Source organism: Procambarus clarkii, unplaced genomic scaffold (assembly GCF_040958095.1).
Source record: "Procambarus clarkii isolate CNS0578487 unplaced genomic scaffold, FALCON_Pclarkii_2.0 HiC_scaffold_107, whole genome shotgun sequence".
In the NCBI taxonomy this organism is placed as follows: Eukaryota; Metazoa; Arthropoda; class Malacostraca; order Decapoda; family Cambaridae; genus Procambarus; species Procambarus clarkii.
Window position 1 is genome coordinate 1,909,965 of NW_027189140.1, and position 18,015 is coordinate 1,927,979.

An 18,015-nucleotide genomic window follows, 5' to 3' on the forward strand; every position below is an offset into this window, starting at 1 on the left:
CCGCTTGGGTACGCTGTCCTCTTGCGGGGTTTTCTTTTTCTTTTGTTTATATACCTGGTGGGGGGTCTGCCTTCGTTCTTGCCCCTTGTGTCCCTTGTGTTCTGAGTATTTCTGGTGGTACCCCCTGCTAGGTCCCCGTGAGTGTACACGTCCCGGGGGTTCAGCTCTTAGAAAGTTGTTTGGTAGCTTGGGTGCCGGTTAGCAGTACCCTGCCTGGGATTACCTGAGCGCGAGTCCTCTTAAAGTAAACGCTCGGGACCCTGGGAAACCCCTGGGGGCGCGCGGGTCCGATGGATGTGACCCCAGAGCCCCCCCCTCGCTTCCAGCGAGTTTGAGGGTTGCTCTCACCTTTTGTCTCTGGGTGACTCTCTGTTTTGCCTCCGTCTGCTGCCTGTGGGGTCGGTGACACCTTCGACCCGGTGTCCTGCGAGTTTGGTTGCTCGTTGTGGCTCGGTTACCCAGTTGTGCTAACAAAGCGGGTGCGGGCAGCAGGGGCGTTGCACTTGAGCCTTGGTGGTGGCAACGTTCTCGTGGTTTCCTCCCCGGGAGCCCCGGGGCTGCCCCGTTGTATTTCGTTTTGGGACTTGGGGGTGTTGGTTGCTTCGGTTCCATCCACGCCCCCTTGTCTTTCCCCTGGTTCACCCTTCCTGCCTGCATCCGGTTCCTTACCGTCTGTAGGTTCAGGGCGGGGTGTTTAGTGGTGTTGAGACTCGGGCAGTCTCGGGGAATTCCCCTTCCGGGGTAGTGACGGGGGCATTTGGGCCTGTTCCTCCAGCCGTGTTGTATGAGTCTGCCAGTGGGCTCCCTTCCTTAGTGTTTTCACGGCTGCCCCGGTTTTCTGGTACGGCCGGGGCTTTGGGGGAACGGCTCGGCCCCGGGGCCTGTCGTGTAGGTTCCCGGGGCTGGGGAGGGGCTGACTTGGGGGGGCCTTGGCCCCGTTAGACCCCGTGGGGGGTTTTATCCCCCTCTAGGCGGGGCTTGTGGTTACGCGGAGTGGGGTCTTTCCTCCCCACTCGCCGTACGTGCTGTTGGACGTCGGCCCCTCCCCGGGCTCGGTTCCTTGGCCTTTGAGTCGGTTGGTTCCGTCCTGTGGGTGGATGTTTCCTCCCCCGCTTTTTGGGACGGTGTTTTGTCATGTTTCCCCGTTCGATGGGGTTTGCGTGACTTTTGATCTCGGGTGCGCCTGCGCCTTCGTGTGCCTTCGGGACTAGTGTTGGCTTCTGTGTTCTCGAGGGTACGGGAAGGTTTTTCGCTACTTCCCGCATTATTGGAACGTCTGTCGGCTCCTAGTACTTGTCGCCCTGTTGGGCTACTTGTCGCCCGGTTGGGCTACTTGTCGCCCGGTTGGGCTACTTGTCGCCCGTTTGGGTTCCCTTTTTTTGGGCTCTTTGCTTCTTTGGCCGGTTTTATTGTTCCTGCTTCCTCTTTTGGCTCCTTTTCTCGTGCAATAGTCCTGGCTGGCGCCTTCCCGCAGGGAGGGTGTGCGGTTCGGCCAGCGTGTTATGCGCATGCGCCGTGGAGTTTGTTTTGGTCTGGGCGATGGTTCAGTGCTGGGGTTTTGCGCCCTTTTTTGCTACAGTGCTTCGCCTCTCGTTCTTCTCCCTGGCTGCGGTATGTGCCCCTTTGCGCCAGGGGTGTCCTGGTTCCCAGTTGTGGGGAGGACACCGCGGTTTTCCCTGTGTCATGGGTGTGGACCGCCTCCTTCGCCTCTCCCTGTTCTCCTGCGGGTCCGGCGGGGTCCGGCTCTGGCGTCTTCACCTGGCGGTGCTCCCAAGTTCTTCGGGGCACGGTTGAGTCGTGTCTAGTTCGAGCCACCATTCGCCAGGTGAGTTTCTGCGGTCTGGCGTCTTTTGGCCGGGCGCTGGATGCGGCGGTGTTTATATACCTGTCTTTATTTAGGTATAATTTTGTACGACTGAGACCGTTCGCACACCAGTGACTGTCCCTTTATCACCCCTTCCTGTCCCCCTCATGTGCATGTCCAACCCATGCTGGAGTCATTCAGGGGACCCTCCTTTTTTAATGTTGTGAGGTGTGGGGGTTGTAGGGTTGGTTCTGTACTCACCTGGTGAGGCTCCTGGCTGTGCTTGCAGGATTTGAGCTCTGGCTCTTGGGTCCCGCCTATCTGGTAGAACTTGCGGGATAGTACCAGTGGAGTGCAGTGGTGCTATTGGCACTTTTGGGGAACACTGTATTACCATCAGTGGTCTGTGCTTGTTACACGACCTACTTGCGAGCATAAGCCTTCTTGCTGGTTCGTCCGTGGACTTCCAGGGCGCACTGGCCTGTTTTCGTATGGCAGTTCCGGCCCGTCCTGGTTGTGGGGGTATGTGGGCCGGTGGACTGCTCCTAGCAGCTGCCTGGTGGGCCATCCTCTGGCCGGTCTGGCCTGACCTTGGGCCGGGCTTGAGGTGTAAAAGGGCTCCCAGTACCTCATCCAGCAGGTATCGAGCGGGGTTTCTCCGCCGTCGGTCGCCTGGTGCAGGTTTCTGGGCCTGCAGGGTTTTGTCGTGTCTCCGTTGGCCCTGTCTGGGGTCTGCCTGCTCCGTTCTCTGCCTTTGCAGAGGGGAGTTGCTATTTACATGTTGCATGTTGCAGTGGTGCCTGTTGCTGCTGCTGCTGCACGTGTGCATTGGTACCGTGTTTCACGGTGGCGTGTCCTTGTTCCTGTGTCCGGTTGTGGAGTGGCAAAGAACTGAAGGGTGGATAGCCGGCGCGAGGGGTCTGGGGCTCCCCCTTCTGGGGAGAGGGGAGCTGCCCAGACAGCGGTGCTGCAACGTGTGACGTCATGATTGTTTGCTCGTTTCTTTTAGGAGAGTTTTATCTACTTGTTTGGCTTTTGGTAGCAATATTTTCACCAGAATTAGGGGTTTGTTTTGGGATGCTAACCTCTCTGGGTGCCTGACTCAGTTGATGGCAGACATAGAAGGCTTCCAACCCCATTGGGGTTTCTATAGGTCATTGCTCCTCGTGCCTCTCTGAGGGGGCCAGGATCTGGCTTGTGGTCCCCGGTAGGCCTAAGAACTCAATACACAAGACTGATGCCAAAGTCTGACAATAGCAATATCAGCCTGGATAGCTCCAGGGAGCCTCCTAGTCTCACCCAGAAAATGGCGTTTCATTACATTCAACGCTGGTTTTTTTCATTTCCAATGAGAAAATAATGCTCTTTCATATTTACCATTGATCATTTTAACACTCATAATGGTGATTGAGTCTTGAACAGTACATTAGTTAATTATTCTTGGTGGATTTTAGATGTGCCTCATAAAATTATATTATCATATATATCACCACGAAAATATTTGTGTCTGCCAAGGCAAAACTACTGTTAAAAGGGCAAATGTTGGTGTGAACTTTTCACAATATTGAAACTATTCTTTCTGCTCAACTATAATAAGTGAGTTATAATAATATGTTTTTGGTGTGCGTTTATATAATTGTATATACAATAATGTGTGTATTTTTCAAATGTTTTAAATATAGATAGGTTATTGTTGAACAATTTTAATAGTTGAATGATGAAAAATTAATAATGTGCATTGTAGTGCTACCAAAGTTCATATAGGTTCTTGAACCTATGTGAATTTATAGGTTCAAGGTTTGAACTTATAGATTCAAGGTTATAGGTTTGTAATCTTTCCCCTCCCCTCCATGCTTGTCTTAATCCATTCTCTAAGTGCTAATATAATTATTATAGTCTCCTTGACTAGCTTGTAGATACCCAAAATATACTGGTATTCTCGTGAAAGGGGTGGAAATTTGGAGTCATGACCCTCAGGTCACCACGCCCATTCTCAAACTCTATGAAGAGTTGGTTCAGAATAAATCTCAGAGACTTCAGTTTGGTGTCTCATCAACCAGTGGTATCCTGCTTTTCCGAGAGACGAGCAAAGTCATCTGTACCTATGGTAAGCTATCTAACGTATAATGTATGGAATACTTTGTTGCATGTCTTATACAATATATTATTGTGTGTGTGTGTAATTACCTAAGTGTAGTTACAGGATGAGAGCTACGCTCGTGGTGTCCCGTCTTCCCAGCACTCTTTGTCATACAGTATATCGCTTTGAAACTACTGACGGTCTTGGCCTCTTCCACCTTCTCACCTAACTTGTTCCAACCATCTACCACTGTTTGCGAAAGTAAATTTTCTTATACAGTGGTACCTCGCATAATGATCGCCCCAAAAGACGAACATTTTGGGTAACGAATGGCCCGATCGGCGTCAAATCGTCTTGTATGGCGAACGCTGGTTTGAGTAACGTCAACACCACATGGTGGGGTCGCGCGGCTTCTTGCACATTCTTAGACGCCTCCGATGATGCACATAAATTATGTTGTTCTTGTTTAAAGATGCTAATGATGCTGGGATATAAAGGGGTGACTGCTGAGATGTTGCAAAGTATTGATGTTTTTGTAAAAAAAAAGAAATGAAATTTCTGATATACAACGAATGTCAAAAAGGTTCGTTCGGTGTTCAGCAAGTAGGCTGCTCCATTATAACAATCTTTCTTTGTTTCAAATGTGTTCCATTTGTTTTGTATTTGTCATTTATGTCTCAATAATGGAGCAGCCTACCTTACATACACTCAACAAACCATTAGGATATTTTCCTTTCTTCAAATGTGTTCGATATTTATTTTTCATTTGTCTTATAGCAAAAGGTTTGTTCACTGGTCGGCAGGTAGGCTTCTTCATGTTTCTTACATAAAAAAAAACGTAAATAATAAAAAAAAATTAAAGAATTTTGAAAACAAGAATAAATGTCAAAAAGGTTTGTTCGGTGGTAGGCTGCTTCATGTTTCTTAACCCTTTAACTGCGCAGCCTATAAATATGACACCTCCCCCCCCCCCCCCCCCCCCCCCAGTGCACAGGAAATAAATTCTCTTGAAAAAATTCTTATGTTTTTTTAAAGTGTCAAAAACCCCAGTATGGGTATATCAAAAAAATTTTGAACTTGTACTTACTTTGGCTGCTATGCGGTCCGTAAGTTGGCGCGTGACGTCATCATTCCCCGTTCGCCCTTGCAGTAAGCTCCCAGGGCCGGTGGGGCGCTCGGGGCGGGGCGCGCGAGTTGCTGCGAATATATTTTTGTTCATTTTTTGCGCACAGTTACAAATACATTGTTTTTACGTGCTAATCCTATGTATAATGAACACGTACACTATATTATGGCAGTAATACATCCGTACTGTCTGAGGACACTGTGTTACGTGCATGACACTTGTGTACACATATGTATCACATATTTACCATGTATCATGCTAATTTATTTATATATACAATCTATTTACAGACTATACACTGTCACACACTATATACATTCACCATCAACACATTCAGAACACCGCGAGTGTGAGCAGCCACACTCAGCCAGCCCTCCCTCACTCCTCCAACATCTTACTTGCCAACATTCCTCCTCCCACCATACTGTTATTGTATTTATTACATGATTTACACATGTTATATATACCTATCTACATGTTTTATTTACTAGAACTATGCAAGTAAGCCGGTATTGTGTTCAAGCAGTACAATGGCCACCATACACTGCATGACAAATCACACAGCAGACAGCAGACGACGCTACGATTACGACGTCACCTCCCTTACCAAAATAGCTCCTCACAACATACTCCTGGTGCTATTATTACACTATTCACACACACTGTATATATCCATGTACATGTGTGTTCCCCATAGCGAACCAGGAAGCTAGTACGGTGAGCAAAACAAGAGTGGCTGCCACACAGTGAGGCTACCTCAATTCTCTCCCTTCCTCCCTCCCTTACCAAAATTCCTCCTTCCTACGCACAATGCTCATTATAACCACAATCCCCTGTGTAAATGAATAATTGACCACAAGTTTATTTTGAAAAGGAACCTAAAAAGTCGTTTGAAGGTTCCTAGATGGACGAAATAATGCTGTGGTGCTGTGGCTAGCGCTGTGAAAATCGTGAACAGCATTGAATCACTGATATTTGAACACTGTACCCAGTCATTATCACACTCGGGCTCTTCTATAATACTATCATGGCTAAATAAAACAGATTATATATATATTTTGACAATATTAGGCGATGCTGTGGTCACACACTGAACAGCAGTGCTGTGCGCTCATGCTGCGAGCACCAGCCTTGGTTGCTGACTCACTACTGAGGCTCTGACACCCGGCAATGTGGACCATGATTTTTTTTAAGATGGCGTCTGTTTACAAGAGCCTTGAGGAAGCTGATGTGAACCCCATGTAGCCGCGGGAGTTTTGAATGGAACGTGAAAAATAAAAACATCCGGAGGCGCGTTGCGCGCCCGAAGCCTGGGCCAGCAGGTGCCTTGCGCAGTTAAAGGGTTAAATAAAAAAAAAACGAAAAATAAAAGAACTGTTGAAACAATTTGAAAAATGAACAAATGCCATAAAGGTTCGTTCAGTGTTTGTCGGGTAGGCTGCTCCATTATTGAGAAGTGACAAATACAAAACAAATGGAACACATTTGAAACAAAGAAAAATTGTCATAATGGAGCAGCCTACCCGACAAACACTGAACGAAGCTTTAGCTATAACAAATAAGAAAGTAGGGCTGCTGGCTGGGTTAGTACTGCGTGAGCAACCATTTGTGGCACACGTGCCTCTGGCTCCCAAACACATGTCCGACACCGTGTTGAAAGATTGCGCTCAGTCGGTGAAATTCAGACTTTATTGTTTGAAGAACATAAGGGTCATAATATTGGTGAAGTTAGATGCAATAAGGACTTAACACAATGGTCGGATGCAAGTGATACAGCACCTATGAGATTGATACAGCGAGCATATCCAGTTGTAGCTCTGAGCCCCACCCTTGCCATCTCCAATTTATATAGATGATACATAGATGAATCGTTTTCTGCGTTCAGTGATGATGCATCTGATACAAGTAGCATAGATGAACAGTGTTAGCGGCTTCCATGGTGGTGTTTTCTATAAATATTTTCAAGAATACCTGAATCTCTTCCTGACTGACGGACACTCTTTGAGGCTGGCTGAATCTCTTCCTGTGTGGGACCTTACAAAGCGATCTTTTCAAGACTACCTTACAAATTGAGCTTTTCCTATAATCGTTTCAATACTACCTTATGCTTTACAAGCTTGGCTACATACCACCTACAAGTACTAAAGCCTAGGGTGCACGCGAGTGCATTATTTGCAAGCACACAGAACGATGAAACAGGAAGCAAAAATCTATCTGTAGCTGGTGCAAGGAGAGCAAAGTCGCGCTGTGTACCATGGACTATTTCGTTGATTATTACGCACCTCCAAAGTACTGAGTGTGTAATACAGTGTGTTACTGTGTAAATAGTGTGTGAAACTGTACATTTTGTAATTGTAGTGAATTTTTACCACGTAATATTGTGACAATAAACATTTATTGTGGACACATTACTGACACATGTATCACAGTTCCATGGAAAATTATGAACATTCTACTTTATACAAATTGTAAAGGTCATAAATATGCATCATATACGATAAAAGAAACAAATAAAACCGCATTGGAAATACAAAGAAAAAAATATTTGAAAATATATTTGTGGCAACACACGGTGCTTGAATGGCCTGCGCGACCGTGTCTGGGAGCTTCACACACGGGCGACCAGCCCCTGATGACGTCACAGCACACCTTGTCCACGTCCTCACAGCCAAAATAAGTAGAATTTGGTAATAATTTTACATGACATGTTCAGGGAAGGTAATTTATCATTTTACAAAGAAAAAAGATTTTTAGGGAACATTTGATGTCATGCACACTGGGGGAATTTCACAATAAACACAGTGCATCACAGTGGTTACATGGGGACATTCGTTTTGTATGACGTCCGTTTCACATGACGAACATGGAACGGATTAAATTCGTTATTCGAGGTACCACTGTATTTCTTCGGCAGCTGTGTTTAGCTAGTTTAAATCTATGTCCTCTTGTTCTTAAAATTCCAGGTCTCAGGAAATCTTCCCTGTACAGGTTGCTGAGCCTATTGGGTTCTATTATATCTACACTTGAAACTGTGTGTGGAGTCAGCCTTCACCACATCACTGCCTAATGCATTCCATTTGTCAACCACTCTGACACTAAAAAAGTTCTTTCTAATATCTCTGTGGCTCATTTGGGCACTCAGTTTCCACCTGTGTCCCCTAGTGCGTGTGCCCCTTGTGTTAAATAGCCCTGTCGATTTCCTTGAGAATCTTGAATGTGGTGATCATGTCCCCCCCTAACTCTTCTGTCTTCCAACGAAGTGAGGCTTAATTCCCATAGTCTCTCCTCGTAGCTCATACCTCTCAGCTCGGGTACTAGTCTGGTGGCAAACCTTTGAACCTTTTCCAGTTTAGTCTTATGCTTGACTAGATATGGACTTCATGCTGGAGCTGCATACTCCAGGATTGGTCTGACATATGTGGTATATAATGTTCTGAAAGATTCCTTACACAAGTTTCTAAAGGCCATTCTTATGTTAGGCAACCTGGCATATGCTGCTGATGTTATCCTCTTGATATGAGCTTCAGGGGACAGGTCTGGTGTGATATCAACCCAAGGTCTTTCTCTCTCTCTCTGACTCTTGAAGAATTTCATCTCCCAAATGATACCTTGTATCTGGTCTCCTCCTTCCTACCCCTATCTTCATTACATTACATTTGCTTGGGTTAAACTCTAACAACCATTTGTTTGACCATTCCTGCAGATTGGTCAGGTCTTCTTGAAGCCTCAAGCTGTCCTCCTCTTGTCTTAATCCGTCTCATAATTTTGGTGTCGTCAGCAAACATTGAGAGGAATGAGTCTATACCCTCTGGGAGATCATTTACGTATATTAGAAACAGGATAGGTCCGAGTACAGAGCCCTGTGGGACTCCACTGGTGACTTCATGCCAATCTGAGGTCTCACCCCCTCACTGTAACTCTCTGCTTCCTATTGCTTAGGTACTCCCTTATCCACTGGAGCGCCCTACCAGTTACTCCTGCCTGTTTCTCCAGCATATGCATCAGCCTTTTATGGGGTACTGTGTCAAAGGCTTTCCAACAGTCCAAAAAAATGCAGTCCGCCCATCCTTCTCTTTCTTGCTTAATCTTTGTCACCTGATCGTAGACTATTAAGCCTGTAAGGCAAGATTTACCCTCCCTGAACCCTTGTTGGTGGGTTGTCACGAAGTTGCTTCTCTCCAGATGTGTTACTAGGTTTTTTCTCACAATCTTCTCCATCACCTTGCATGGTATACAAGTTAAGGACACTGGCAATATATAATGCCCAATATACATATAGCATATACGTCTATACTGTCTGATATATGTATAGCAACTGGTTCTGTTTCCCTGGAGACATTGTGCTTCTGTGGGTTTTTTGTTTTGTTTTGTTTTGCCTGGTGTGGGGTCAGCCTGGTGTGGCTGTAGGAATACTTGTATGATTTTGGAGGCCCTCCGCCAGGTCCCCGTGATTGCACGCATTGCAGGAGTTCAACTTTTAGTTTGTTTGCTTGTTAGCTTTAGGATAACTGGTTAGCAGTACCTTGCCTGGGCTGGCTGCAACCTGCGACCCAAAGGTTGCGACCCTTTTCCTTCTTCCCACAGAAAACCAGCGTTCCAGGGCTCGGGTCTCCCAGGTCGTCCATAAGGTTATTAAGTCTAGCCAGCCTGTGGTTTATCCTCGTGCCCATGACGTTAGGAAGTTTGCTGCATTGGCTGCCGTGTTTGGCAACATGTCCTGGGCTGATATTGAGGCGTGGGGATTTTGGAGGTCGAACAGGGTCCTGACTGCCCGTTATTTGGTAAATGTTCCTGCTCCTGGTTGTTCCTGTGTTGCTTTGGACTGCAGGGTTATCTTGAGATGATTTCAGGGCTTAGCATTCCTGCGGCCTGGTCCTCGACTAGGCTTCCTTTTTTGTTCCACACCCCTCAAGAAGCAGCCCGTAGCAGCTGTCTAACTCCCAGGTACCTATTTACGGCTAGGCAACAGGGGCATCAGGGTGGAATAATTTTTTGCCCATTTGATTCTGCCTGCATTGGGGATTGAACCCGGAACCTCAGGACTACGAATCTGATGTGCTGTCCACTTAGCTGTCAGGTGCCCTTGGTGCAGCCAGTTGTCTCGACTTCATGTTGAGGAGTGTGTGGTGGCTTCTGTGGGTTGCCTCCTTGGTAATTCCCTCTTTTCTGGGGGGAGCCCCGTCGGCTCCCCGGAGCTATCCCAGGCTGATATGCTAATGTCAGACTTTGGCATCAGTCATGTGTATGGAGTTCTTAGGCCTACCGGGGACCACGGCCAGAACCGGGCCCCCTCAGAGAGGCAAGGGGAGCAATGGCCTATAGAAGCCCCCGTGTAGTTGGAAGCATTCTATGTCTGCCATCGACCGGAATAGGCACCCAGAAAGGTAAGCGCCCCAAAACAAACCCCTATTCTGGTTAAAATTGCTACCTAATACCGAACTAGAGGATAGAACTCCCCAACCGAAAACAAGCAAATTAGTGTGACGTCACACACTGCCGCGCCGGGAAGGACGAGGAGGCTCCCCCTTCCCCCTCCCCGGGAGGGGGAAGGGGGAGCCCCAGACCCCCCGCGCCGGCTACCCACACCTCAGTTCTTGAGGCTGATGCTATAGGCGATGGTCGTGTGCTCTGGCTCCGGTGTCGCTACTGCACTGTGCTTTGAGTGTGGTGTTAGTTTTGTGGGTGCGAGAGCCAGGAGTTATCTTCAGTACTCGGGCTGCATGCGCCTAGGGCTGCCTTCCCTAGGTGCCCTGTAAGTACTGCCCTTGGGGCTTGGGGCCGCCTTCCACAGGCTCCTCGGGGTCTGCCTCTGCTGGTCCGTTTTACCTTTCGGTTTTTCGGCCGCCTGTTGGGCTCTTGGGTGTTCTGTTCTCCCTTGTTACCGGCAGGTAAGAGGCAGTTTGCACTGGTAGGGGCGCAGGGTGCTGCTCAGCTTGTATTTCCCGACATCGCGGCCGGCTCTGTTCCTTGGGGTTCGCTGTCCTCTTGCGGGGTTTTGTTTTTCTTTTTGTTTTTGCCTGGTGGGGGGTTCTGTCATTTTATTCAGTTTGTTTTTGCCCTTCCACTGTTCTCCTCGGTGGCGCCCCCTGCTAGGTCCCCGTGAGTGTACACGTCCCTGGGGTTCAGCTTTAGAAGTTTGCTTGGTAGTTTTGGGCGCCGGTTTGCAGCACCCTGCCTGGGACTACCTGAGCGCGAGTCCTCTTAAAGTAAACGCTCAGGACCCTGGGAATCCCCTAGGGGGCGCGTGGGTCCGATGGATGTGACCCCGGAGTCCCCACTCGCTGTGTGCGAGTTTGAGGGTTGCTCGGTCCCCTTGTCTCAGGGTGACCCTCATTGTTTTTGCCTCTGCCACGCTGCCTGTTGGGTCGGTGATACTTTCGACCCTGAGTCCTGTGAGTGTTGCTGCTTGCTTGTGACTCAATTTACCCAATCCTCTGATGATTCTATCCGGGTACGGGCGGCACGTGCGTTGCAGTCTAGGTTTCGTCTGTTGCAACGCGCTCGGTTGGTTGCTTCCCCGGATGCCCCGGGGCTGCCCCGCTTTGCTTTTAGAGACCCGGACTTGGGGGTGGGGGTCGCTTCGATCCTGGTTCAGTCCGCACCTCCTCGTCCTTCCCCTTCTGTTCGTTCTGGTCCCCCGCCCCTGCTTCCGACCCCGAAGCGTCTGAGGGTTTCGGGGTCGGAGCAGGGGTTACTTGATCTCGAGACTCGGGCAGCTTCGGTGGTTGCCCCTTCCGGGGGGGCGGCAGAGGCATTCGAGTCTTGTCTCCCGGCCGAAGCTTCAGGGTCTGACCAGTGGGCCCCCCTTCCTCCAGCTTTTCCGGCTGCTCCGTCCTTGTCTTGTGGGGTCGGGGCTTGGGGAGAGGACTCGGCCTCGGGTCCTGTGGTGACGGACCTCGAGGCTGGGGAGGGGCTGACTTGGGGGCCTTGGGCCCCGCTGGACCCCGCCTGGGTTTTTCTTCCCACTGAGCGGGGCTTATTGTTACAAGTAGTGGGGTTTTCTTCCCCCCCCTCTGCGTACGAGTTGGATTTGGTGTCGGCCCCTCCCCGGGTACGGTTCCGTGTTCCCCCGGGTACGTCGGTTCCGTCCTTCCGGAGGTTTTCGGCTTATCGCATCCAACCTGGTGTGATGCGAGCGGCCTTTGCAGCTTACCTCCTGCGTGACCCGGATTATGCCTCGGAAATGGATCCGTCCACGTTCAGGTTTGGGACTTCGTTCCCTTTCTGGCTCCGTTACGAGGTTCCGGAGTCGTCCTGGCTAGCAGACTGCCCCTTGTTTGGTTTGGATTCCTGGCATTCCTTCTGTCGTTCCCGCACGCTGGAGTGGCGGGAAGCTTCCACGGTGCTTCAGGTTTTCCTGGGGGGTGAACTTGAGTACCTGAATGAGTGCTTGTTTGCCCCTGCCCTTCCCCGCGATGTGGGCGTTATTCAGCTCCATGTGCAGGTTCCCTCCCTTTCGGCGGCGCTCGTGGCGGAGGACTTGCGCGCTCGGGGCCTTTTGTGTTCGGCCTTGCGGTTCTTTTCCCTCCTGGAGCTGTCTTCGGATTGGCTCGTGGAGGATGTGGGGACGCTTGGGTCCGTCCCGGGGTCCGGCACCTTGTCCTCGGCTGCGCGTTCGTCGGCTGCCTTGTTGAAGCTGTTCACGCCGATTTTGCGGGATGCGGTTTCCCTGTTCTATGCTTCCCGTCTCGCGTGTCGGCAGGCGGTGCTGGGTTCCTCCGTGGAATCTGCTTGGGCTCTGGCTCTTAGGCGTTCTTCACCTTTTTGTCCTCTCCTGTTTGGGGAGTCGGCCGTGGCGCAGTTTATTCAGGCTGCGTCGGCGGCTTGTCGTCCGTTGTCGGACTTGTTGGTTTTCCGGGGGTCCCGGGGTGGGTCTTCCCGGAAAGGTCGTGCCAGGGCTCGGGGTTCCTCTCGTCGTGGTAGGCCTCTGGTGTCAGGTTTGGGGTTGGCTCCTCCTGCGGACCCTCCCTCGTCTGGTCGGCGCGGTGTTCGCGCTGTGCGGGGTTCTGGGTCTCGTAAGGGTCGCCGGCCCTTTCGCGGTTTGCCCCTTTGACGGGGCGATGGGGGGGGCGGCTTGCGCTGTTCGCCCGCGCCTGGTCCCACGATTCGTGGGCCTTTCGGGTCGTGTCTCGCGGCCTGCGGTGGCGTTGGGTGGCCCCTCCCCCCTTTGGGGGATCGGGGCTGGCGGGGCAGGCTTCTTCCCCTGCGCTCTGTCGAGTCGTCTTGGAGTGGGTACGCTTGGGCGTCGTCGAAACGACGTCGTCCCTCAGATGGGTTTCCCGTCTGTTTCCGGTTCCGAAACGGGACTGCGCGGACCTGCGGTTCATTCTGGACTTGTCCCGTCTGAACCCCTGGGTTCATTGCCCCTCCTTTCGGATGACTACGCTGTCTCAGGTTCGGCTCCTCTTGGAGCCGGGTGCTTGGATGGTGTCCCTGGACCTCCGGGACGCTTATTGGCATGTCCCGAGTCATCCGCGGTTCTGGGACTGGCTCGGTTTTGTAGTGGGGCGTCTGAGTTACCGCTTTCGTTGTCTCCCGTTCGGGTTGAACCTGGCACCTCGCGTGTTCACACACCTTACACGGGTTGTGGTGGCTCGTTTGCGTCTCCTAGGTGTTCGGGTGTTGGCCTACCTCGACGACTGGCTGGTTTGGGCTCCCAGCCAGTCAGCTTGCTTGCTAGCCAGGGATTTGGTTCTTTCCCAGCTCGCCGGGTTCGGGTTCTTGGTGAACTGGAGGAAGTCCCATCTGGTTCCCTCTCAGGTTCGGACTTGGCTGGGTCTCGTGTGGGACTCTCGGACCGCCTCCTTGTCTCTCCCTCCGGAGTCTCTCCTGCGGCTGCGGTCCCGCCTTCGTCTGTTTCTGGAGGGCCCTCGGGTCACCCGTCGGTTGCTCGAGGGGCTGTGCGGGAGCCTGAAGTTCGCGATGGTGGTCTACCTGCCGGGTCGGGTTTGGCTTCGACGGCTGTTCTGGTTCCTTCGGGGTTCCCCCTTCCGCCTCTCTCGCGATCGCAGAGTTCGACCCCCGGGGGACTTGCGTCGGTTGCTGCGTCACCGGCTTCCTCTTCGGGTTTTTCGGGGTTCAGTGCCTTGGCGCCTACCCGAGCCCTCGCTCAATGTGTACACAGATGCGTCGTCTCTCGGCTGGGGTTTTGTGACCAGTGCTCACCAGGCCGGCCAGGGGCGTTGGGATCCGTCCTTCCGTCGAGCTCACAGTACGGTGCGGGAGTTCGCGGCAGTGTGGTTTGCTCTGGGGAGGATTCGGGTGGCCCGCGGATCGACGATTCGGCTCCATTCGGACTGCTCTCCGGTGGTTCGTTGCCTGAACCGCGGGGGTTCGATGCGGTCCTTGTCTCTTTGGGGTTGGTCGCTTCGGGTGACTCGTCTGCTGAGTTCTCGGGGTTTGGCTCTCCTGGCGGTTCACGTACGGGGCGTGTCCAACGTCTTGGCCGACGCCCTGTCTTGCTTCGTTCCCCTCTCCACGGAGTGGACGGTCGACGACGAGTCCTTCCGTTGGCTTTGCCAGACGTTCGGGCGCCCCGAGGTGGACCTCTTCGCGTCGGCGTGGTCGCGGCGTCTTCCCGTTTATGCGGCGCCCTTCCCCGATTGCGAGGCCGTCGGGGTCGATGCCTTTCGGCTCGACTGGTCGAGGTGGGGGTTCCTGTACCTCTTTCCCCCGGTTCGGCTGTTGCTCCAGGTCCTGACTCGCTTAGAGACTTACCGGGGGAGAGTTGTCCTTCTGGCCCCTTGGTGGCTGGCCCAGCCTTGGTTTCAGGCGCTGGTTACTCGGTGTCCGAACCCGAGGGTTTTCCCGCGGCTCCGCCTCTTTCAGCAGATCGAGCCGGTACGTCACGTAGCTGGTTCGATCTTCTCCTCGAGTCTTCGCGTATGGTTTTTTTGACTCGAGTCTATCATCTCTATGGTGATCAGGTGGCCTCCTTGTTGGTGTCCCACCTGAGGGCTTCTTCTCGGCGGCAGTATGAAGTTTCCTGGCGGTCCTTCCGTTTCTTTTTGCGTCTTCGTCGTGTTAGCTCCTTGTCTGTTCGGGTGGTCTTGTCCTTCCTCTCGTGGTTGTTTCAGGACCGTCATCTTATGCCTAACACTGTCGCTTCGTATCGTGCGGCGCTGGCGGAGCCGCTTCAGCTTGCTTTCGGTATCGATGTTACGTCTGCGCCGTTTCGCAAGCTGTCTCGTGCATTGTTTCACCTCCGGCCTGCTCATGCGTCGCCTGAGCCGTCCTGGTCTTTGGACAGAGTGCTCGCTTTCCTTTCATCTCCTCGTTTCGTTGTGGCCCCTTCGGTCCAGGATTGTTTTTCCAAGGCACTTTTCTTGTTGGCTTTGGCCTCTGGGGATGCATCATGTTTTGTGTCCGGTTGCGGCGCTTCGCCGTTATTTGCGCGCCACAGCTTCTGTGTCCGGGGACGCGCTGTGGGTTGATCCGGTTTCCCTTCTTCCCTGTTCGCGGGTTCGGGTCTCTCAGGTCGTCCGCAGGGTTATTAGGTCTAGCCAGCCTGCGGTCTATCCCCGTGCCCATGACGTTCGTAAGTTCGCGGCTCTTGCTGCCGTCTTTGGGAATATGTCTTGGTCTGATATTCGGGCGCGGGGATTTTGGCGGTCGAACAGGGTCCTGGCTGCTCATTACCTTGTGAATGTCCCTGGCCCTCGTCGGGCCTGTGTTGCTTTGGGTCGGCGGTTGCAGCCGGTTGTCTCGGCTTCGAGTTGAGGGGTGAGCGACGACCGCCTCCCGGGTAAGTCCCTCTTTTTCTGTCTGTGGGTAGTTAGCTCCGGGGAGCCGACGGGGCTCCCCCCAGAAAACCAGCGTTGAATGTAATGAAACGCCATTTTCTGGGTGAGTCCCGGAGGCTCCCCGGCATCCCTCCCTCCCTCCGGTCGGCGGTTTTTCGCGTTTTTGACATCCAGCCTCAAGAACTGAGGTGTGGGTAGCCGGCGCGGGGGGTCTGGGGCTCCCCCTTCCCCCTCCCGGGGAGGGGGGAGCTGCGCAGACAGCGGCGCGGCAGTGTGTGACGTCACACTAATTTGCTTGTTTTCGGTTGGGGAGTTCTATCCACTAGTTCGGTATTAGGTAGCAATTTTAACCAGAATAGGGGTTTGTTTTGGGGCGCTTACCTTTCTGGGTGCCTGTTCCGGTCGATGGCAGACATAGAATGCTTCCAACTACACGGGGGCTTCTATAGGCCATTGCTCCCCTTGCCTCTCTGAGGGGGCCCGGTTCTGGCCGTGGTCCCCGGTAGGCCTAAGAACTCCATACACATGACTGATGCCAAAGTCTGACATTAGCATATCAGCCTGGGATAGCTCCGGGGAGCCTCTGGGACTCACCCAGAAAATGGCGTTTCATTACATTCAACGCTGGTTTTTTCCTTTGGGTATGTAGCTCCAGAGTGCTGTAGGGGCTTCCCACAGAAAACCAGTGTTGAATGTAATGAAACTCCATTTTTTGGGTGAGCCCCAGAGGCTCCCTGGCAACCCTCCTTCCCTCCGGTCGGAGATTTTTCGTGTTTTTCGATGCTTAGCTTCCAAACTGGAGTGCTAGGTAGCTGGCGCGGGGAGAGGAGAGCTGTACGGATGAGCGGCGCTGCAGTATTGTATGATGTGTGCTTGTTTCTTTAGGTTCTGGGGAGTTCTGCCTCTCATTTCTGTTTTTGTTGTAATTTTCTCACCATGTTGGGTTGGTTTTGTTGTGCCTACCTTTCCGAGTTCCTAACCCTGGTCAATGGCAGATAAGGAAACACCAACCACAGAAGGGTTTTCCAGGGTCATTGCTCCCTGAAACATCTCTGATGGGACCAGGTTTTGGCTCGTGATCCCCAGTAGGCTGACCCCCATTGGCTAATGCCCATGTCTAATATATCACACATTAGCCCGATAGGTCCAGGGAGCCTCTAGGACGCACTCAGAAAATGACATTTCATTACATTCAATACTTTTTCTGGGGGGAGCCCCGTCGGCTCCCCGGTGCTATCCAGGCTGAATGGATATGTATAACTTTCTGGCATCAGTCAAAGTGCTAGAAGTTCTTGCCTACCGGGGACCACGAGCCAGAACCTGGCCCCCTCAGAGAGGCATGAGGAGCAATGGCCTATAGAAACCCCCTTGTGATTGGGAGCATTCTATGTCTGCCATCGACCGGGACAGGCACCCAGAAAGGTAGGTGCCCCAAAACAAACCCCTATTCTGGTGAAATTATTGCTACCGAAAGCCGAACGAGTGGACAGAACTCCCCAAACAAAATTATCAAACTAGCATGACGTCATCACGTCGCCGCGCCACCGTCTGCGCAACCCCCCCCCCCCTCCTCCCCGAGAGGGGGAAGGGGGAGCCCCAGACCCTCCACACCAGCGATCCAACTGGCAGTTCTTGGCTGATGGAATTGCTGGCTGGTCTAGTGCCTCTGGCTCCAGTTTTTGTTTCAGTTCTGTGCCTTGTGGTGTGGACTGTCTCTACCGGTGGGGTGTGAGCCAGGAGTAAGATTCCACAGTACTCTGGCTGCATGTGCCTAGGGCTATCTTCCCTAGGTGCCCTGTAAGTACTGCCCTTGGGGCCACCTTCCACAAGTCTGCCTTGTGGAAGGGTTCTGGGTTCTGTCTCCGCTGTGTCCTTTACTGCTCGGTTCTGGGCCGCTCTTGGAGTCGGCTGGGGTTTTGTTGCCCTGGTTTGTCTCTGGGTAGGTGGTAGTTTTCGTCACTGGTAGGAGCGCGGGGTACCGTACAGCTAATTTCACCATTAACAGCGGCCGGCTCTGTTGCGCCTGGGTACGTTGTCCTCTTGCGGGGTTTTTCTTTTGTTTTTGCCTGGTGGGGGGTCTGCTTTTACTATGGTCCCCCTTTCCTGTTCTAGATGAATTTCTTTCGAATTCTTCTGTTGGCGGTACTCCCCGCTTGGCCCCCGTGAGTGGACACGTCCTGGGGGTTCAGCTTTAGCAGTTTGTTGGTAGATTTGGGCGCCGGTTCACGGTACCCTGCCTGGGCTTCCCTTAGCGTGTACCCAA

General features: G+C 52.1%; 1 protein-coding gene across 1 annotated transcript in view; it reads left to right on the plus strand.

Moving 5' to 3' along the window:
- The window catches only part of LOC138360325 (exportin-7-like), a 215,790-nt gene that overhangs the window by 140,704 nt on the left and 57,071 nt on the right, over window positions 1-18,015 (plus strand). The window contains exon 6 of the mRNA XM_069320244.1: window positions 3,721-3,911. Coding sequence (XP_069176345.1) covers window positions 3,721-3,911 — 191 coding nt within the window. The remainder of the gene's footprint in view (window positions 1-3,720; window positions 3,912-18,015) is intronic.